Consider the following 22,376-nt stretch of genomic DNA (forward strand, 5'->3'; position numbering starts at 1 on the left):
CCTAACCAACACCCCCTTCCCTGCAAAAGCCTTTCTTCTTAGGTCAGGGATAAACTTTCCACATTATTATGATCCATGTTTCCAATGCAGAGGTTTCTCAGATCTGCATCCCTTCTCTTCACCTCCTGGTTCCCTGCAACTCCTTCACCCACAAGTAGAGAAAGGAGAAGAGAAGGACCCTATTGTTTAGAGCAGAGGTGCTGGGTGCTCTCTCTGCTTACAACCTGACCCTCTCTCATTTCTCCTGATGACCGGGTAGGGCAGACAGCAACATCCCCATCTAAACACGAGCGGTGAGGTGACCTGACCAGCTCGATGAGTAGTAGGCAGCGTAGCCTCAGGCCATCTCCCTCCTAAATGGGGCTGGGCCCAGGGGTTTTCCTAGGGCCTGCCTGACTATGCTGCAGGCTCCGCCTCACACTTGCTCACCCTCCTGTTGTAGAAGAGCTACAGGGAGACAAGCTACAAAAAACCTTTTAGTCTGTATGATTAACAGAAGTAATTGGCAAATGACCCTGCTGCTCTCCCAAGGGGAATGAGGGGTTTCTTTTCAGATGCTGGTATTTATCCCACTGAATTTCAATGTGCAGCCTACAGTCCATCAAATGCTTCCCAGAGTCACCCGGGGTTCCTTCTTAGATTAAAATCAGAATTAAATCAGATAGATACATGCTTTATCAAATCTCATTTTCCTGGGGATGAAAAATAAGTTTCTCTTTCAGTCTGTGATTTCAGGAACAGGAAGCAAAGAATTTGGAAGTTTGAAAACACCTTAGCCTGCATAGCATATTTTTTATCCAGGCAGATGTGGGCCTCCCCTTGACAAGGTGCTACCTGTAGGCAGGAAAGTCCTGCTGCTTGTCCTGCCAGGTAATGGAACTTGGGACATAAGGTGGATAAAGATAAGGCTCCTCTGAGAAGCTGTATTGATCAGTTTTCACAATGCTGATAAAGACATACCCAAGACTAGCTAATTTATAAAGAAAAAGAGGTTTAATGGACTCACAGTTCCACGTGGCTGGGGAGGCCTCACAATCATGGCAGAAGGTGAAAGGCACATCTTACATGGTGGCAAGCAAGAGAGAATGAGAGCCAGGAAAGTGAGAGCCAAGCAAAAGGGAAACTCCTTTAAAATTATCAGATCTCGTGAGACTTATTCACTACCACGAAAACAGTATGGGGGAAACTGTCCCCATGATTCAATTCTCTCTCCACTGGGTCCTCCCATAACATGTGGGAAATGAGGGAGATATAATTCAAGATGAGATTTGGGTGCGGATACAGCCAAACCATATCAGAAGCACAGAGTTAGTACGGAGTTGGTTAAAAGAATAATCATTTTCTACATAGTTGGAAACCTATCCAAACTGGGGCTTGTTATGTGAGAAGTGACTTTGGTGATACCTGCTTGGAAAGCATGGGTCTCCAATCCCAGCTGCTGTCCTCTGGGGCTTTGTCAGGGAGCTGCACAAAAGAAGGTCCAATCACATGCTTCTGAAGGGAGCCATAGAAGCTTCTGTGGTTATTCATTTGCTACAGATACAAGAAGAAATTAAAATCAATTGTGAAGAAAAGGGAAATGAACATTATTGAGGAGTAACTGTGTGGCAGGCACTGCCCTGAGAGATTTTGCCTACATGCTCACTTAAGTTTTAGAAATAGGACTAGCTTTAAAAAAATAAAAAATAAATTTGAGAAATAAACTATTATCCTTTAGAATTGATTAAAAAGTAGTTCATGTATATTAGAGATATTTTGGTAAATATCACTGTAAAGCATAAAGAAGAGAATAAAAAGTACCCATTTGCTATGATCAGACTGTTGTGTCCCACCAAAATTCATATGTTGAAACCCAGCCCCCAAGGTGATAATATTAAGGGATGGGGCCCTTGGAGGTGATTAGGTCATTAGTGTTCTATCTCCATGAATGAGATTAGGTTTGAGGCAGTTTGTTTGGCTCTTCGGCACATCAGGACACATGGAAAGTGCCATTTGTGAAAGCAGAACAAGCCCTCACCAGACACCAAATCTGTTGGTGACTTGATCTTGGACTTCCCAGCCTCCAGAGCTGTGAGTAATAAATTTCTATTGTTCATAGGTTACCCAGGCAAAGATATTTTTCTGTAGTAGTCCAAAAGAACTAAAGAACTAAAATGCCATTGTACCTTAGCCCATTCCATTGAATCCTTTGGTGACTGGATTGAGGAACTGGGCAGTGGAGAGACCAGCCAATTTAGAAAGACAAGGGGGTACCTGGTCATGCTTCCTTCTACGTAAGAGAGTGGGAAGTGGGGCAATGCAGAGGACATTTTATGGTGCAGGAACACCAGGAGGGGAAGGACCCCAAGTCTTTAGATGAGATGATGGTCTCTGGGCAGTCAGTTACAGAGCAGGAAGAGCCCTCTGGTGTCACTTGGAAAGGCACTCCTGAAAGCAGCAGAGCCTGAGCTGGTGTGTTCGGAGGCACCATTAAAAATCAACAGGAAAGGCATGAAACATGAAACCAAAAAGGGGATTTTTGCTGCTGGGTCTCAGGCAGCACAAGGAAGGGGGTTGTCCTGGGACCCCCTGTGAGATTCTAGGACCTCAGGTACTGTTGGGATAAGGCAGGAATTTCCGAAGTCAGCCTTGTGGTTGCACCTCCTTCTATGTGGCCCTTTTCGGGACTGTTCTACTTCTTTTTTAGACTCATTTAAAATCCTCAAGGGGCCCCTCTGCTATAAGTAAGCACCAAGGGAAGGGCCCTACCTGTCTAGTTTCCCAGCACCTAGCATGCAGTGAGTGCTCAAATAGCGCTCACATTTATATTTGGAATAAGTGATGATTCTCCTCTGCTTCCCCTTCAGGACTGACCTTCATGCTCATTTCTACCTGATTTTGCTTATCAATTGCAGGGAGGGTTCTCTACACCATAATTTATCTCAGTATCCCTCCCCAAGGGGTGGCTCTCATGTGCTCACTGGAGCAGCTTGGGACATCAAACATGAAGAATGACATAGTGAAGGAAGCAAATGCCCAGGGAAGAGAATGGCACTATCTGGAGCAGGGAGGCTACCATCTAAGGAAATGGTAAAAAGAAGGAGGCTTCTTAGGGTAAGTTCCAAGGGACCAGAGGAAGCCCCAAATGCATAGAATCACAGCCGGGTGCTCAGGAGGGGCAGCAGAAGCAGCCCTCAGGAGGAAGGGTAGTGGTCATCATGCAAGGCAGGCAAGGGCCCTAGGGTGCAGGCAGGCTGGGAAGATCTCCAGAGAATGAGGTGGGCCATCTGGGGGCACCACTTTGACCTGTAGACAACGTGAAGGGAGAGGGGAGGGGCTGGTGATGACAGCCTCAGATGCGGACTCTTTAAGCCTTCTCAAGGCTTTCCAGTTTTTGCAGCTGCTGAGGAAACTTCGTTCTCACCCTTCTTGTTCCATCTGGAAATGCACTTCTCTCCAGAGCTCAGGGAGACTGAACGGCTCTCTCATTGCCTTGAAATATTTTTTTTAAGGAATGAGTATGATCTTTTCTATTCTCTACTTCTATTTCATGCAGACCAGATATAGAGGACTAGGGGCACTTCAGAGATGAGAACTGTCTCTTTCCTGCAGAAAGTTATGTTCCAGAGGGAAAGAAGCAGAACTTCAGTAACAGAGAATTTGAAATTGGTCCTAAGTAGGGGTATGTGGCCCTTGTGATTGGAGCAGAGGGAGAAACACTTGATTCAGGTTCTTGCCTCGCAGCTTAGGAATGGGAAAAGGTAATACAAAATATAGACATGAGTATTAGTTTGTTATTGCACTACTATAAACACATACCTGAGAATGGGTAATTTATAAAGAAAAGAGGTTTAACTGACTTGCAGTTCCACAGGCTGTATAGGAAGCATGGCTGGGGAGGCCTCAGGAAACTTACACTCACAGTGGAAGGCGAAGAGGATGAAGTCATGTATTATATGTCTTCAGAAGGAGGAAAAGAGCACAAAGACGGAAGTGCTACACACTTTTATACAACCAGATTTCATGGGAACTCACTCGCTTTCATGAGAACAGAAAAGGGGAGGTCTGCCTTCATGATTCACTTACCTCCCACCAAGCCCCTCCTCCAACACTGGGGATTACAATTCAACATGAGATTTGGGTGGGGACACAGGGCCAAACCATAATAACATGTATAATACATACGGATGCAGGTACTGGAATGTCAAGGGGGAGTTTCCTGGAGGAAGCAGGTTTTGAGCAGAGCCTAGAAGCATGACAAGGATTTGGATGTGTGTGTTGTGGGTGAATGAAGTTCATGACCAGCAAGGGCAGATGCAGGAGGGTTTTGCAGATAAGTGTGTCCAGAAGCAAAATGGGCTGGGAGGAGTGGTGGTGCTGGAAAGGTGGTGGATGCCAAATGATGGAGGACCTTGAATTCCATAGCAGGGAACTTGGCATTTATTTTGTAGCTGTAGGAAGCCATAGCAGTTTTTCACTGAACAGATAATTTACATCAATTATTCCAAGCCCTCAGATTCGCTCCAGTTGCTAGTTCAGTTGCTTGGTTCGAAGAAGGGTCGGAAAGGAAGTGAACCAGAAAGGATGAGTGATCCTAGAGTCCAGGGTGTCCTTGGGATCAGAGGGAGGACAAGGCCTTGCATCCCTTGCTCTTTTCCAGGAGGAAGAAATTGTAGTAATATTCCAGGACACTGGATGGACCTGTTTTTCTTTGGAAACAAGGTTATTGACCTCTCTGCAGCAGTGAGGGAAAAATGATATATATGTTAGAACTTGAATATTTTTGTAGAAACTTAATATTAAAGGCCTTATGTTCAAATGTGCAGCATTTCACAGTGCTGGTTGAATTATTTGGGCTAGGTTGCCACATGGTGTTCCATGTACAATTCTCCTTGGTGGGCTGGGTTTAAAAATGTGGCTAGGTAAAATGTGAGATGAGAAATAAAAAAGGATCTTTGTTTTTTCATGCTTATGATGCTTAAATAGGCTACTGTGACCCAATTAAGAAGCTCCCAGAGACCAGTTATGGTGGCTTGTGCGTGTAATCCCAGCACTTTGGGAGGCCGAGGCAGGCAGATCACTTGAGGTCAGGAGTTCGAGACCAGCCTGGCCAACATGGAGAAACTCCGTATCTCCCCAAAATACAAAACTTAGTCGGGCATGGTGACACACACCTGTAACCCCAGCTACTTGGAAAGCTGAGGCAGGAGAATCGCTTGAACCCGGGAGGTTGCAGTGAGCCAAGATCAGGCCATTGCACTCCAGCCTGGGTGACAAAGTGAGACTGAGACTCTGTCCTAAAAAAAAAACAAATTATCCAGGCATGGTGGTGGATGCCTGTAATCCCAGCTACTTGGGGTGCTGAGGTGGGAGAATCACTTGTACTTGGAAGGTGAAAGTTGCAGTGAGCCAAGGTCACGCCACTGCACTCTAGCCTGGGCAACAGAGACTCTGTCTTAAAAAAAAAAAAAAAAAAAAGTTCCTGGAAATAACCTCTAAGCCACCATCTAATTGGTCCCAGATAGACCAAACAAATGCAGCATTGAAAATGGCATCCAGGCAATGACTTAGGGTCTATAGACAAGCATCTTCCCTGTCGTCATCCCTGACATCTTCCCCAAGTGTGCTGCCACAGGTCCTGGGTGATGATTGGTTTGGCCATGAAGCTGTTCAGAGGGACAGAGAGCTGCAGAGTTTGGGGAAATCCACCTCCTATCTGCCCAGAAGGAGAAGATGCATACTAATCTGTTTTGGAAACAATGCAGAACACTGATTAGTCAAAGATTTGCTGGTGGGTGGGGATCACTGTGTGTATTCGTTTTCTGTTGCTACTATAACAAATTACCATATGCTTAATGGTTTAGAACAACATGAATCCATTATCTTACAGTTCTGAAGGTCAGGAATCTGAAAAGATCTCACTGGGCTAAAATCAAGGTGCTAGCAGGACTGCGTTTCTTTCTGGAGGCTCTAGGAGAGAATCTGTTTTCTTGCCTTTTCCAGCTTCCAGGAGCTGCCTGCATTCCTTGGCTTGTGGCCCCTTCCTCTATCTTCAAAATCAGTGAAGTCCCATCTGTCTGACCCTTTTCCATCATCACATCTGTCTCTAACTGACTATAGCTGGGAAAGGTCTTCTGCTTTCAAGAACTCATGTGACTCACTGAGCATAGCTAGATAACCAGGGTCATCTCCCATCTTAAGATCCTTAGCCTTAATCACATCTACAAAGTCCCTTTTGCCATATGAGGTCACATATTCACAGATTCCAGGTATTAGGACATGGATCTCTTTTGGGGGAACATTTTTCTGCCTTCTATAGTGTGTATTAAACTTTGATGCTTATGGCATGGCCCTGTTTTCTGCATCTTTTTCTACTCAGCTAAAGCCTTAGGTGAGCCGAGGCCTCCCTGGCAGCTGCCCTGGCCAGCTGGTGCAGTGATCCAGAGAGCCAGCTCTGGTTCATGCCAATAATCTCATTTATCCAACAGTCTCACTTGGCCTTGAACAATTTACTCTTCCCAAATATCAGCATGTTTTTCTGTAAAGGAGGGATGGTTCCCAACAAGAAGAGGTTGACACACTCGAATTCACGTAATTTGAGGAGACTAGAATAAAAGGATTTTAGGTCTTCTGCAGTTGCTAGAATATTTCATTGGCCAGTATCTATTGTCCTCATCTGCATTGTTGCTGGCCGTCTGCAGTCAGAGATTCCTCAGTCTGGGGCCTGACCAAACGGACTTGCTCCACTTACTTTGCAAAGCAAACAACAGATTCTTAAGAAAGATGATGCCTTCTAAGGTTTGGCTATTCCAGCCACGCTCAGGGGAAAGATATTTTCCCTAAAGTATCAACAAGCCACTTGATCTCAGACTTAGAAGGTCATTCTTGTCTGCTTTTCTCTGCAATTAAATGAAAGAAAATGAAATGTTTTCCATAAAAGTAATTTATGAATCACTCCATATGGCAATATTAAAACTGTAAAAGTAAGCCTCCAGGGGACAAAACAAATAATGCTGTATCATCCTTCTGCCCTGGTACTGCCCCTGGATAATGTCAGGCACAGTACGTTGGGGAACTGGCTCGCCACTCAACTGCTACTTGGATGCCTTTGGAGCTTTTCCTTGAATGTTGTTGCTAAGGTTCATGAAATCTTGAGATTTTTGTTTATGGAACCCATTCCCAAAGCAAAATGATCTTAAGTGTAAATATTAAATTTACTGTAAATTATAGACATCACTATCCCTAAGACTCTTTTAATATATTGAGTCCCACTGAATGCTGGAATCCAAGATAAAGTTCTTTAAGAATATAGCGCTCATGTCATTCATTTATTCATTCATTCCTTGATATAGTCATTCAAGAAATATTTACTGAGTACCTATTATTAGGATTCAGTGGTGAGCAAACCACTCTAACGGGTGATACAAATGCAAATTAGAGCGATTGTTGATATGGAGAAAAGATAGAGGGTTTAATAAGAGCTTATAACAGGATAAGCACTGGGACACCATGGACAGATTTTTGGTAGGGGAGTTAAATGATCAAATGTTCCCTTTTAAGAGTATCGTATAGGCTACGATGTGGGAAAGAGATCAGAGATGCTTCAGGGCCTGCCCAACCATCCTTTACAAGTGTTCTTTAACACAAGGTCTCGTGGCAGACAGTGTTACATGGTTAACCCCATTTCCATTCTCCTCTTGCCCTGCTTCCATGTGGTATAGAGGCTAGAAAAGTTAAATACCTTCTTCCCCACCTCCTGTGCAGCTCAATGTAGTCATGTGACCCTGCTCTGGCCTGAGACTTGAGCAACGATCTGTTGAGGTCTTCTGGGAAGGAATATGCTTTTCCTGATAAAAGGAATGAGTGCAGCTGTTCCCCCACCCCCTCCTTCCCACCTTTCACAGAGAAGGGATGGCTAGAGCTGGGCAGCCATCAGGCAACCGCAAGGGAAAGACCAAGATGGTGGCGTTCATAGAAGAGAGCCTTTGCAGCAATGTCAGTACCACCCACATATGGACTGCTTATTATGTGGAAAATATCAGCCCCCATCTTTGGAGGTTGGATTTTTTGCCATTGTTACTTTCCACGAAAAGCGTTCTAAACACATACAGTGATTCAAACATAGGCTTAGCTGAAAACAAATTAGTAGGCATTTTGATCATTGTCATCGTTAGCAGGTGGAATCCCCAAATTCCCCATGTGCCATTGAAATTGCAGCCTTTGAATGGGATGATAAAAGAGGGAGGGAAAGAAGAAGGGAGCCGCGATGATTTTCTTCCATGGGCCTATGGTGGCATTCCTCAGTGTTTCACTTCCAGCCTCCTTGGAACCCATGCTTAGCTCTTCGGCCTCCAACACAGTTACTGTAAGCCTAGATCCCTGAGTCACTCTGAAATGTATTAATCCATGAGTAAGGAGAACGAATTCTGTCTTCTATCTGTTTTCATAACTGTAGAAATGAACACAGTGTGTGGCACTTGGTAGGTGCTCAGTGCATGTCCGCTAAGCCAGTACATACACATGAATACATGCAGAAGTTGAGAATAGCAACGCATTGTGTCTTTAAAAATAAAAAAGAGAAATGGCCTGATCTTTTGGAACACATATGGGGCAGAGCCTACTCAATGAAGCATGCACATTTTGGATTAAGAAATATGATTATCATTTGTCAGCTCTCATTTCTGCCTCTGGGTTGATAAGATGGTGTCTGAGGAGTCATTTTCACTCCTTCACAGATACCCAAACAGAAGGGGTCTTTGCTAAAACGTAGACTCTGACATGACAGTCATTAGTAGCTAGAAACAGACAACTGATTGCAAAGTCAAGATGAAATGCTTCAGTAAAAAGAACCTTCATGCTTGAGGCATGCTCTTTGCTTCTTTGTCGAAGTTGTGATGGATTTTTTTTTTAATAATAATACAGTTTGCTATACTTTAAGTTTAACTTTAATAATACAGTTTGCTATACTTTAAGTTTTTAAAATCCCCACTGGGGAAAAATTGAAGGAGCTAAGTAAATTAGCTCATTGCATCATGAATTTATAGAAACAAAACTAATATTGCCCTTTGTCGTTTCTGTTAGGAGTGTCACGGGTCAAAGCAGAGACAAGAGGCATGGGCTGATGGAGAAGGAGCAGTGTGAGGGCCTCTCCGGGTCATATCTCTGTCTGGCTTCTGATGCTATCTGCTCAACACAGTTTCTGAAAACATCAGAAACTCCCAAGTTCTGCCCAACATGCTTCCCCCAACTTGTACCTCTTAGTGCAGGGACATATTCTGTGTGAATCCACCTGGTAAAACAGGCAACATGGAGAGAAGAGCTCAGAGACCTGGCTTCCTGTCCTGCCCTTCCCTCTCAGACAGAGTTTTACATTGTCAAGTCTCCAGTTTCTGAATGAGAAACCTCAGTTTAGCAACCAGGCCTATCTCTGTAGGGATGAGAAAAGTGAAGTCCAGATAGGCGAATCAACTTGTCCCAGGTCAACAAAGCACATCATAGAAGCTGAGGCCAGCCAATCTCCTGGGTTCTCCTCCACGTTCTTCCTACTGCCCCTCTGCGGCTTCAGTTTGTAAGGAGAGGATTGCTTCTCCTCACTCCTCTTGCACACTCTTGGGGCTATTTCAGTGAATTGTGTCTGCCTTTTAATATTTCTCACTTAAAAGAAAACCCACTCCATGGCATAATGGTTTCCAGTGTCCTGCTGTTTGGAAGAATGTTTTACCTGCCTGTCAGTGCTGAGCTTTGAGCTCCTTGGAGAAGGACATTCCCGTGGCTGTGGCCCATCCAGGCAGAACCAGCCTAGCTGGCCAAGTGGTTTCTCTGCATCGTTTGGCTGTCAGATAAGGGCCACCTGCTTATTGATTTGCACAGTGATGCTTAAGTCCAAACATCCTCCCTAATGACACAGAACTTCATATTAAAGGATGTCAGGGAATTGATTTTGCTCTTCCTTAAGAACAAAAGGTGTCAGAAGTTAGAAGGAACTGAACATTCAGGAAAACATAAGTCTCGATACCTTCCCCTCACCCCATCCCTGACCCAGAAGCCATGATCTGCCAGTGGAAGATAAATCTAACCAATCCCGTGGGACAAAGGGAGAGAGCCCTGCACAGCAAGACAGCAGCAGTCATTGGGCAGAAATAAATCATGAGATGGTTGAGAATCTGATTATCTGGATCAATTTCTCTGCATCCTCCTCTGCCCTTTTAGGCCTGCACTAAACTTTCCCTTCGATGCAAATGGTATTAAGTGCCTTGTGTCTGAAAAGGTTGTTGGCAGGCTTTGGTTGAGAACACAAAGATGAATCTTCGTTCCCTTGTCTATAAAATGGGGATATAATAATCTACCTCCTGTGAGAATTCAATGAGTTTATAAGATAAAGCTCTTAGAGCAGTGAGTGACCCAAAGTGAATACTCAACTCATGTTAACTAAGAAAATGAAAATGAAAACCTAGGAGTAGTCTCTGCCTGCAAAACGTTTTGAATCTAAGGGAGATGAGAGGCTGTGTATATATGCCTCTGTTCTGTATTTTTAATCAACTACTGAGGCCATAGAGAACAAAGAGTGGCCCCTTTTGTTAGGTAAAATAAATTACACTCATTGTTGAGCAAGGAAGTAATGAATTGAAAATACTAGAGGCAGAAAAGTTAAGAGTTTGGAGTCTACCAGGTGGCACTGAGACTAAAAACTTTCTTTGCCATGTTTAGCTCAAGATTTAATGGGTTATATAGTGTAAGGGACCAACTCCAGGCTCCGCTGGAACTCACCCTGGGATCCACAGCAAACAAAGCACTAACTTTGGCATATGGCACTGCCAGAAGTAAGTTTCCTAGGATCAGCCAGGCTCTGGGCCACTCACTGGGTTCGTGCCTCTGAACATTACCTTCCAGGAGCTGTCCCATTGCTGAACCTAATACTCACTCTACTCAGAGAAGGGTTGTAACCAAGTTTTTCTAAATGTCTGAGAAATAGAAGATGAATTTTAGATTTGATAAATGGCTGTACATTGGAGTCAGGAAGAGGTGAGTAGGAATCCTGGCCTTGCCACTTACTAGCTGTTTGACCTTGGATAAATTGCTTAACCTTTCTGAGCCTCAATTTCAGTGTCTTTATTAAATAACTTTTATGACTGGGGAATCAATTAAATAATTTATTTAAAATACTTAGGGCAGTATTGATCATAAAATAGATGTTCCAAAAATACTTGTAATTATTTTTATCAGTTCCTGAGAGCCCACTTGTAATTTTCACTGGGTCTGTACTCTTGGGAATTCTCCAGAAACCATGACAAGGAATTTCAGAGAGTATTATCTGATATTGTAGTGGACTGTGCACAAGAATCAAATACAACAATGTCAAAAATTTGTCTGACACAACAAAGGAACGGACTACCAGAAATAGTATATATAGTCTCTAGGAGTTTTTAAATAGATGGTAGATAGATAAATCAATAGATAAATTGAATGTCTGCGTTCTTAGGGTGATTCAGAGATACCCCAATTCTAAGATTCACTAACTCTGATTGTCAGGTATTTTTTGTGGCTTCAGAAATTTCTACTAAATGCATTTTTTCAGAGCCTTGTTGTATCATAATTTTTCTGTAAGGCAAACCACTTCAAACTTAGTGATATACAAAAATAAACATTTATTTCTTGCTCATGAGTCTAAGGGCCAGCTGAGGTTTGGCTGATCTAGCAATGAGTTCAGTACCATTTGCTCCAGATGTCTCTCATCTTCCTTGGAATAACAACTATCTGAGGTGTGTTCTTCTCGTGGTAAGAGGGCAAGAGAAGAAAGTAACCGCAGCCATGCAGGTACATGGCAAGTCCCTGTTCATATTACACTGAATAACACCCCAGTAGCCAGGCAAATCATGTGGCCAAACCCGAAAGGGAAAAGGTAGACACTGCTCACCATGAGGCCAAGGCAAGGATTCAGTTGTATATTAATACCACGGGGGAGCCAGGAATTGGGGGGCAATAATTCCTTCTTCCACACCTGTGATGTTGCAGACTATTGCTGGAGTGTAGTCTCCTTTCTGTTAGTTGAGGGGACTGTTTTTTTTGATCTAGCTGTAACCCCTGATGAGTGATATACGTCTTAGTACATTGTGGGCCAACATAAGGAGATAGGACCTCCTTAGTAAATGAGCCTTCTAAGATTCAGTCCTGTGGTGAAATAACTAAACTGAATGGAGGAAAAAGAAGTCACAGAGCCAGTCCTTCAAATGCAGCCTGCAGCAGCAGAGGCATAAGTCATTACTATCTAATGTCCACTCAGGGGTCTACCCGAATTGAGTTGTTGGTTTCCTTCCAATTCTCAATGATTTTCTGGCCATTTTCATAGAAACCATCAATGTAACTGATACTTCTGGTTTCAAATAATATGCTAGATCAAAAGCATAAATTACCTTGAAAATGTGACCATTTTTCTAGCTCTCCTTGGCTATCAATAAGTAATACTCAAATTGCTCTAAATTGTTGGGTTGAGTTTAGGAGACAAAGGCCAGCAGTAAGTGAGATTATTAACATGAATTAGAATAAAACTCCCTCTTCAGTTTTCATCTAACAGAATGCAGGTCTTCAGAGAATGACTCTCTTTTCTAGGTTAACACTCATCTACCTCCTGAAGGGCTGGGAGCTTAGGATTCTTTCTCACTCTCAGTACTTCTTAGAGAAACCCAGAAGAATCCAGTGAGAATGATTTCCTTGTTTGACTGATTTTCTGGGAATCTTATTGGGAGGCAGAATGGCTCAGGGGTTAGATACCATTCTGGGATCTATGGCTGGATTCAAACTTGGCTGCACACCTGGGTAGCTGTGTGACCCTGCGAAGTTTGCAAAGGTTGCTTAACTTCTGCAGTTTTCACTGATGTTGACCATAGATCTTCAGTTCCCCTATCCTCCTGGCATCCAGAGGATTGAGTCCCTGGCTCCTTTGTGACTGGGTGGTGCTACGTGACCAGTTCTGGCCAAGGATTTTGAGCAAACATGTTCTATTTAACTTCTGGATTATACTATTTAATACTCAGTGAGAGACTCTCCAGAATTCTCTTTTGTCCGCCTGGCACATTGACCAGCAACAGGCAAGGTGACGTAACTCCTGTGAGCAGAGTTCCCCTGTTGACCTGCACTAGACATGTAGCATGAGAAAGAAATAACCTTTGTGCTATGCCACTGACATTTGGGGGGTTATTTGCTGCCATAAGTTAATCTACCCTACCCTGATTGATGCACCTCACTAAATCTTTGTTTCTTTATGTCAAAAAATGATGATAATAGTAGAATCTATTTCATCAAGTAATTATGAGAACTAAACAGGATAATGTGTGTATAATACTTAGAATACTACCTAGCACATAATAAATTTTAATATATTGTGGCTGTTTATGATGATGATGATGTTGTTATGCCATGCCCTAACTTTGCCTCTAACAAGTTATCTATCAAGCAAGTTATTAGTCATGTGTCTTCAAGAAAATCACTTATAATCAAGTTGCAATAGTAGTATGTTAGAATAAATGAGCTGTAAGACTTCTAGCCTTATGATATGAGCCTCTATTAAGAACTCACTCAGAGACTCCATCCTGGTGTTTCAAAGATATTTCTATTGGTTAGGAAAATAAAACATGATAATACTAAACATTATTTTCTATCCTTCAGTTGCTCTCCCTTCTCCAAACAAAAAGATGTATCCTCATTACAGAATTTTTTCTGTATCCTATTCTTAAGATTTCTGCTCGGGAAATTATTCCAGCTCATAAATTATTAGCTACAAATTGGTTTCCCAATTTAGGCACCTATACCCTCATCAATCCATCCCCATTCTCTGTTCAGTTTTCACCAGTAAGATGTCACAGCCCACTATGATCTTTTCTCCTGATAGCATGGTCTTACCAAAAGAAGAAGATCGTGTCCTTGACCACCTTAGTCCAGGTTCAAATAGCTATCCACACACCACCACTCGTGACCACTGAGACCTGTTTTCCAGCTTCTTCAGACCAGAGCTTTCCATGTCTTATTTTTCTCTCATGTGACTTTAGATGTATCCTTCTCTAGTCCCAAAGGTAGCCCTCCCTGCAATTCCCAATAGCAGCATGTTAATCTATGTTAACATATTAGATTGAACCATAAGAAATTGCCTTTGTGGAAGGGGTGGGGGTTGAATATAGAAATTTCATATGTTTCAATCTATATGTAAACCAAATTTGGAAAAGAAGGAGATTGTGATCACATACCTATTAAATTACATGTTGGATCCCATCAAGAATCCTAATGTATTTCTTCTTCCATACCTTGTTGAACTGGGAGCTTGTTCCAGAATATGACTTATGCTCTATGTATAACCTTTGGACCTCCCTCTACCCAGCAGTTGGTAGACAGCAGATACAGATGCTGGATTTATTGACCGACTAGATGGGAACTTTTTCTGATATCTATTGTTGACACCCATGTTTACACATTTGGGCTGTTTAAAAAGGTACCATTTATGACTACATTATGGGAGAAAATAACACTTCTTTAACCTCTTTCAGATTGAAGACATCATTACAAAGATGCAAGATGACAAGACAGGGGGCGTGCCCATCAGAACAGTCAAGAGCTTTCTCTCCAAAATCCCCAGTGTCGTCACAGGTAACACCCTCCTTGCAAGGTGTTGGTAACAATCAGAACTACCAAAGAGTCATAAGTCTAGATGGTGGCCTGAGGGGTGTCTGAAAATCTGTGAATAGTAAAAATGAAACATTCAGTGTGTTTCTTGACTCGGGTCCCATCCTAGTCTGAGTTTCTAGGAAGAAGCTACTTGTTGCCTATCATTAAGAATGACCTTACCATGACCAGCCGTTCAAGTGCATGTAGATTGAGGCCTCTGGGAATAAATAAACCCATTAATAAAGTGGCCCATCAGCAACTTTGCCTGTGGGATATACACAAGCACAGGAATATTAAAGAAATTAAGTTTAAACAGGTTTTTAAGACAGTGTTATATTCAAATTCTACAAAATGCTTGTGTTTTTTAACTCACTGTACTTGAACTCCTGAAAGAGAGGTTTTAAAATATTTTTCTTCATTCCTAGTATTGTGTTTTGTGTGCTCATCTTTCTTTTGCAATGCTTTATTGTGAAATATATTAAAACACATGGGTAGTTCAAAAATAATAAAACACATTACATGTACCTACCATCCTGCCTTATAAAGAACATATTATCAAATCTTAGAGCCCCCTTGGGTACCTACTGTACTGCATCCACTTCCTTCAACACTATCTGCTCATATACTAATCAATTCATTGTTTTTCTTTGTAGTTTCACTACCTAGGTATGTATTTTTTGCTATCCAAACAAGTAACCAAATAAATTAAGATAACATTTTAAATGATTCTCTTAATCTGCCTATATGCTTTTCAAAATTCAGGAACCAAAGGACTTAATTTTCACTATATACCTTTTAGAATGGCTAAAAATAAAAATATTGACAGTACCAAGTGGTGGTGAGGATGTAAAGCAACTGGAACTCTCACGTATTGGTGATAGGAATGGAAACTTGTGCAGCTACTTTGGGAACTAGTTCGGCAGTTTCTTACACAGTTAAACAATGCTTACCATATGAGCCAGCAATACCACTCCTGGGTATTCACCCAAGAAAATGAAAACTTGTGTTTGTACAAAAACTTGTATGTAAGTATTTATAGCAACTTTTTTTGAAGTATACTGAAGAATATAGCAACTTTATTCATAATCTCCAAAGACGGGAAGCAACCCAAATGTCCTTCAATGAATGGGTAAATGGATAAACAAACTGTAGTCTCTCCATACTGAGCAACAAAAACCAGGGAACTATTGATACTGGCAGCAACTTGTTTTAATCTCTAGGTCATTTTTCTGGGTGAAAGAAGCCAGTCTCAAAGGTTACATGCTTTGTGGTTTCATGTATACAATATTCTGTACATCACAAAACCATAGTGATAGAGATTAAATCAGTGATTTCCAGCAACTGGCAGTTGCAGGGCAAGTGTGACTACAAAGGACAGCAGGAGAGAGTTTTATGAGATGATGATGATGAACAGATGAACAGTTCTGTATACTGATTGTCGTGATGGTAACACGACTCTATATGTAGGCCAAAATTCATGGAACAGGCCCGGTATGATGGCTCATGCCTGTAATCCCAGCACTTTAGGAGGCTGAGGCAGGGAGATCACCTGAGGTCAGGAGATTGAGACCACCTTGACCAACGTGGCAAAACCCCATCTTTACTAAAAAATACAAAAATTAGCCAGGCGTAGTGGTGCGCACCTGTAGTCCCAGCTACTTGGGAGGCTGAGGCAGGAGAAGCACTTGAACCTGGGAGGTAGAGGTTACAGTGAGCCGAGATCACGCCACTGCACTCCAGCCTGGGCGACAAGAGCAAGACTCTGTCTCAACAACAACAACAGCAACAAAATTCATGGAACAGCACGTACACACACACACACACACACACACACACACACACACACACAGAGTCAATATTACTGAATATTAGCTTAAAAAATAAATAGACCCAGTTGAAGTAAGTATCCCAACTCATTGTCGAGATTGTTACTGTTTGAACTCAGGCACTGTCTTACTCAGCTCAGGCTGCTAGAACAAAGCACCCTACATTGGGTGGCTTATAAAGAACAGAAATTTGTGTCTCACAGTTCTGGAGTCTGGAAGTGTGAGATCGGATACCATCATGGGTTCTGGTAAGAGCCCATTCCAGGTTGTAGACTGCTGACTTCTTGTTGTATCCTCATTTGGTGGAGAGAAAGCTAGATAGGGGGCCGGGCACTATGACTCACGCATGTAATCCCAGCACTTTGTGGGGCTGAGGCGGGTGGATCACCTGAGGTCAGGCATTTGAGAGCAGCCTGGCCCACATGGCGAAACCCCATCTCTACTAAAAATACAAAAAGAAAGTAGCTGGGTGTGGTGGCATGTGCCTGTAGTCCCAGCTACTCGGGAGGCTGAAGCAGGAGAATCACTTGAACTGCGGAGGTTGCAGTGAGCAGAGGTCACGCCACTGCACTCCAACATGAGTGACAGAGTGAGACTCCGTCTCAAAAAAAAAGTAAGCTAAATAGCTCTCTGGCCTCTCTGTAAAGGGTAATAATTCCATTCGTGAGAGGCCCTCCTTCATAAACTCCCCAAAGACCCCCTAATGCCATCACTTTGGGGATTAGATTTCAACGTATGAATTTGGAGGATACACATTCAGTCCAAAATAGAGCTCAAATAGATTTGGGTAATGAAGGATACTTGTATTGTTAGTGTTTTCTAATTTTAAAAATTATATAAATAGAATTTCACTATATATATTATTCATGTATAATATATAGTATAATATAGACTACAGGTGATTTTACTATATGATTTTTCACATTCCTGGATTTTGTTCAATAATGTTGTTTAAGACTTTTCTATCTATTTCACGGGCCACATTGATCTGTTGTTTTTCTTACCATTGTTGCTGGTTTGGGTATCAAGTTTATGCTAGCCTCATAAATGAGCCTTGAAGTATCTCTTTTTTATTGATATTCTGCTTTTCTTTGAAAAATAATTGTCCCTTTAATCCAGGTTTTTAAGTACGTAATTTCAATTATTTTTTATTTCTAAAATTTCCTCTGGTTCTTTTTTTTTTTCTTTTTTCTTTTTAGACAGAATCTCACTCTTGTCACCCAGGCTGGAGTGCAATGGCGTGATCTCACTGCAACCTCCACCTCCTTGGTTCAAGTGATTCTCCTGCCTCAGTCTCCTGAGCAGCTGGGATTATGAGTGCCTGCCACGACACCCGGCTAATTTTTTGTATTTTTAGTAGAGATGGGGTTTCACCATGTTGCCCAGGCTGGTCTTGAACTCCTGACCTCAGGTGATCTGCTTGCCTCGGCCTCCCAAAGTGCTCTAGTTCTTTTTACAATATGCTTGGTCTTTCATTTTTTTATTTATTCATTTAGATATTTATTGAGTGTACACTGTTTTCTAAGCATTGTTAAGGACTTGAGATTCAGAAGTAAATTAAACAGATAAAAAGTTCTACCCTCATGGAATTTATATTCTAGTAGAGGAAGAAATAAGTAAGGAAAACTTACAGAATTTTAGGTAGTGATAAAGGCCAAGAAGAAAAATAAAATACACAAAAGGATGGGAAGTGTTAGAGTGTTGCAATTTTGGAATAGGTGCTCAAGAAAGAGCTCTTTGAGAAGATGACATTTGAGTAAATATGGAAAGGAGATGAGGGATTGAATCATATGTATATTGAGGGAATGAGCATTCCAAACAGCCAGAGCTCAGTGCCCAAGGCAGGTTCATGGAGCATTGAGGATCTGTGAGGAGGAGCCAGGGCAGCTAAAGTAGAGTCAAAAAAATAAGGAGAGTGGGGATGAAGCCACATGAGAATGGTGAGCTAGATCACTTAGCCTCTTACCACTGCAGGATTTTGCACATGGCCTGACCTGCTCTGACTTACCTTTCAATGAGATCACTCTATTATGTTCAGAAACCCCTGGGGGATTGACGATTTAGGTGCCAGATAGGAGGCTATTATTAAAATGGTGACTCGGACTAGATGATATAGTTTCGCTCTGGGTCCCTACCCAAATCGCATCTCAAATTATAATCCCCACATGGCAAGGGAGGGACCTGGTGGTAGGTGATTAGATCATGGAGGAGGTTCCCCTCCCCCCGCCAGCTGTTCTCATGATAGTGAATGAGTTCTCACAAGATCTGATGATTTAAAAGTGTGGCACTTCTCCTTGCTCTCTTTCTGTCCTGCCGCCATGTAAGACATGCTTTGTTTCCCCTTTACCTTCTGCCAGGATTGTAAGTTTCCTGAGGCCTTGCCAGCCATGTAATTGACTGTGAGTCAATTAAGTTTCTTTCCTTTATAAATTACCCAGTCTCAGAAAGTTCTTTATGACAATGTGAAAATGGCCTAATACACTAAGCTATCGGCACTGTAGATGTGTGAAGTAGTCAGATTCGGATTCAAGTCTGAAGGTAGATGATATGGTTTGGCTGAGTCCCCACCTAAATCTCTTCTTGAATTGTATAACAGTTCCTAGAATCCCCACATATCCTGGAAGGGACCTAGTGGGAGGTAATTGAATCATGGGGGCAATTACCTCTATGCTGTTCTCATGATAGTGAGTGAGTTCTAATGAGATCTGGTGATATCATAAGGGGCTTTCCCGTCTTTGCTCTGCACTTCTCCTTGCTGCTTCCATGCGAAGAAGATGTATTTGCTTTACTTTCCGCCGTGATTGTAAGTTTCCTGAGGCCTCCCTAGCCATGCTGAACAGTGAGTCAATTAAACATCTGTCCTTTATAAATTACCCAGTCTTGTGTATGTCTTTATTAGCAGCATGAGAATGGACTCATACAGTACGTTGGTACCAGGTAGTGGGGCACTGCTGTTAAGATACTTGAAAATGTGGAAGTGGCCAGGTGCAGTGGCTCATGTCTGTAATCTCAGCACTTTGGGAGGCCATGGCAGGTGGATCATTTGAGGTCAGGAGTTCAAGACCAGTCTGGTCAACATGGTGAAACCCCATCTCTACTAAAAATGCAAAAATTAGCTGGGTGGTAGTGGCACACACCTGTAATCCCAGCTACTTGAGAGGCTGAGGCAGGAGAATCACTTGAGCCCAGGCAGCAGAGGTTGTGGTGAGCTGAGATTGCACCACTGCGTTCTAGTCTGTGAGACCCTGTCTCAGAAAAAAAAGAAAAGAAAGAAACTGTGAAAGCGACTTTGGCACTGGGTGGCAGGCAGAGGTAGGAACAGTTTGAAGGGCTCAGAAGAAGAGAAGAAAATGTGGGAAAGTTTGGAACTTCCTAGAGACTTGTAGGGCCCAGAAGACAGGAAGATGTGGGAAAGTTTAGAACTTTCTAGAGACTTGTTGAATGGCTTTGATCAAAATACTGATAGTGATATGGACAATAAACTCCAGGCTGAGGTAGTCTCAGATGGAGATGAGAAACTTGTTAGGAACTGGAGCAAAGGTAATTCTCGTTATGCTGTAGCAAAGAGTCTGGTGGCATTTTGGTCCGGCCCTAGAGATTTGTGAAACTTTGAACTTGAGAGAGATGATTTAGAGTATCTGGCAGAAAAAAATTTCTAAGTGCAAAGTGTTCAAGAGGTGACATTTGACACCTCTGGACACAAGAGAGCGTAAAAGTTTGGAAAATTTGCAGCCTGACGAACCAGTAGAAAAGAAAAACCCATTTTCTGGGGAGAAATTCAATCTGGCTGCAGAAATTTGCATAAGTAAGGAGGAACCAAATGTTAAATGCCAAGACAGTGGGGAAAATGTCTACAGGGCATGTCCCAGACCTTCAAGGCAGCCCCTCCCATCACAGACCCAGAGGCTTAAGAGGAAAAAATGATTTTTTTCCTCTTAGGTCCAGGGCCCCACTCTGTGTGCAGCCTAGGGACTTAGTGCTCTGTGTCCCAGCTGCTCCAGCTGTAGTTAAAAGGGGCCAAGGTACAGCTCAGGCCATGGCTTCAGAGGGTGCAAGCCTCCAGCCTTGGCAGCTTCCATATGGTGTTTGTCTTGTGGGTGTGCAGAAGACAAGAACTGAGGTTTGGGAACCTCTACCTAGATTTTAGAGGATGTATAGAAACACCTGGGTGTCCAGACAGAGGTGTGCTGCAGGGGTGGAGCCCTCATGGAGAACCTCTGCTAAGGCAGTGCAGAAGGGAAATGTGGGGTTGGAGCCCCCACACAGAGTCCCTATTGGGGAACTGCCTAGAGGAGCTATAAGAAGAGGGTCACTGTCTTCCAGATCCCAGAATGGTAGGTCCACCCACAGCTTGCACTGTGCAACAGGAAAAACTGCAGACACTCAGCACCAGCTGTGAAAGCAGCCAGGAATGGGGCTGTACCCTGCAAAACTACGGGGGCAGAGCTGCCTAAGGTAGTGGGATCCCACGTCTTGCATCAGCATAACATGGATGTGAGACATGAAGTAAAAGGAGATTATTTCGTAACTTTAAGATTTAATTAGTGACCTATTGGATTTCAGACTTTCATGGGGGCCTGTAGCCCCTTTGTTTTGGCCAATTTCTCCCATCTGGAACAGGTATATTTACCCAATGCCTGTACTCACATTGCATGTAGGAAGTAACTAGCTTGCTTTTGATTTTACAGGCTCATAGGCGGAATGGACTTGCTTTGTCTCAGATGAGATTTTGGACTTGGACTTTTGGGTTAATGTTGGAATGAGTTAAGACTTTGGGGGACTGTTGGGAAGGCATGATTGTGTTTTGAAATGTGAGGACTGAGATTTGGGAGGGGCCAGAGATGGAATGATATGGTTTGGACATGTCCCCACCCAAATCTCGTCTTGAATTATGATTCCCATAGTCCCCATGTGTCTTGAGAGGAACCCAGTGGGAGGTAATTGAATCATGGGTTGGTTACCTCCATGCTGTTCTCATGATAGAGAGTGAGTTCTCATGAGATCTGATAGCTTTATAAGGGGTTTTTCCCCCCCACCTTACTCCTCACATCTTCTTGCTACTGCCATGTGAAGAAGGACGTGTTTGCTTTCCTTTCTGCCATGAAGTTTCCTGAGGCCTTCCTAGCCACGCTGAAATGTCAGTCAATTAAACCTCTTTTATTTATTTACCAGTCTCGAGTATGTCTTTATTAGCAGTGTGAGAACAGACTAATACAGTAGAATAGACAGTATTAAGGGATAGATCAGATACAGAATGTGAGAGGAAAAATAGGAATTAGCCATAATCCACACTTTTTGGCTTCAGCAACTGGAAAAAAAGGAGTTGCTATTAATTTCAATTGGGAATACTATGATAGGGGTACCAGGGGTCAGGGTGGGGGGAGTTGTTAGCTGAAGGGTAAGAAATCAAAAGATAAATTTTAGACAGGTCAAGTTATAGCGACCTATTAGACATTCAGTTGGAGATGACAAGTAGGTATTTGAGTATGTGGATTTGCATTTTAAGGGAGTGTCTGAGCTGGGTTCATAAGCCATCAGCATGTAGACAGTATTTAGAGTCATGGGAATAATGAGGTCATCAAGGGAGTGAGTGTAGATAGAACACACAGTCCAATTCCTAAAACATGGGGTACTCCAATATATAGATGTGAGGGAGAGAAGAAAACAGCAAAAAAATTGAGAACAAGTGGCTGGAGACAAGGGGGAAAAATCAAGACGATATAATTTCTTAGACACCAACTCTTCTAGAAAGTGTTTTAAGGAAGAATGGAGTGACCTACTATATCTATGCTGATAAGCTAAGGGCTGAGAGTTTATCATTACATTTAGCAACACTGAATTCATTGCTGACCTCGGTAAGTGCACATTCTGTGAAACATTGGGAGCAAAAGTCCTTATGGGAGTGTGTTCCAATCTGAG

General features: G+C 42.6%; 1 protein-coding gene across 17 annotated transcripts in view; it reads left to right on the forward strand.

Moving 5' to 3' along the window:
- RGS6 (regulator of G protein signaling 6) overlaps positions 1 to 22,376 on the forward strand; it is a 626,146-nt gene that overhangs the window by 402,296 nt on the left and 201,474 nt on the right. For all 17 annotated transcript variants that reach the window (XR_012415918.1, XR_006699606.3, XR_010588539.2 and 14 more), the window contains exon 3: positions 14,514 to 14,613. Coding sequence is in view for 14 of the 17 variants with exons in the window: in XM_045396654.3 (XP_045252589.2) it covers positions 14,514 to 14,613 (100 nt within the window). In the remaining 3 variants the exon portion in view is untranslated. The remainder of the gene's footprint in view (positions 1 to 14,513; positions 14,614 to 22,376) is intronic.

This window comes from Macaca fascicularis, chromosome 7, assembly GCF_037993035.2.
Source record: "Macaca fascicularis isolate 582-1 chromosome 7, T2T-MFA8v1.1".
In the NCBI taxonomy this organism is placed as follows: domain Eukaryota; kingdom Metazoa; phylum Chordata; class Mammalia; order Primates; family Cercopithecidae; genus Macaca; species Macaca fascicularis.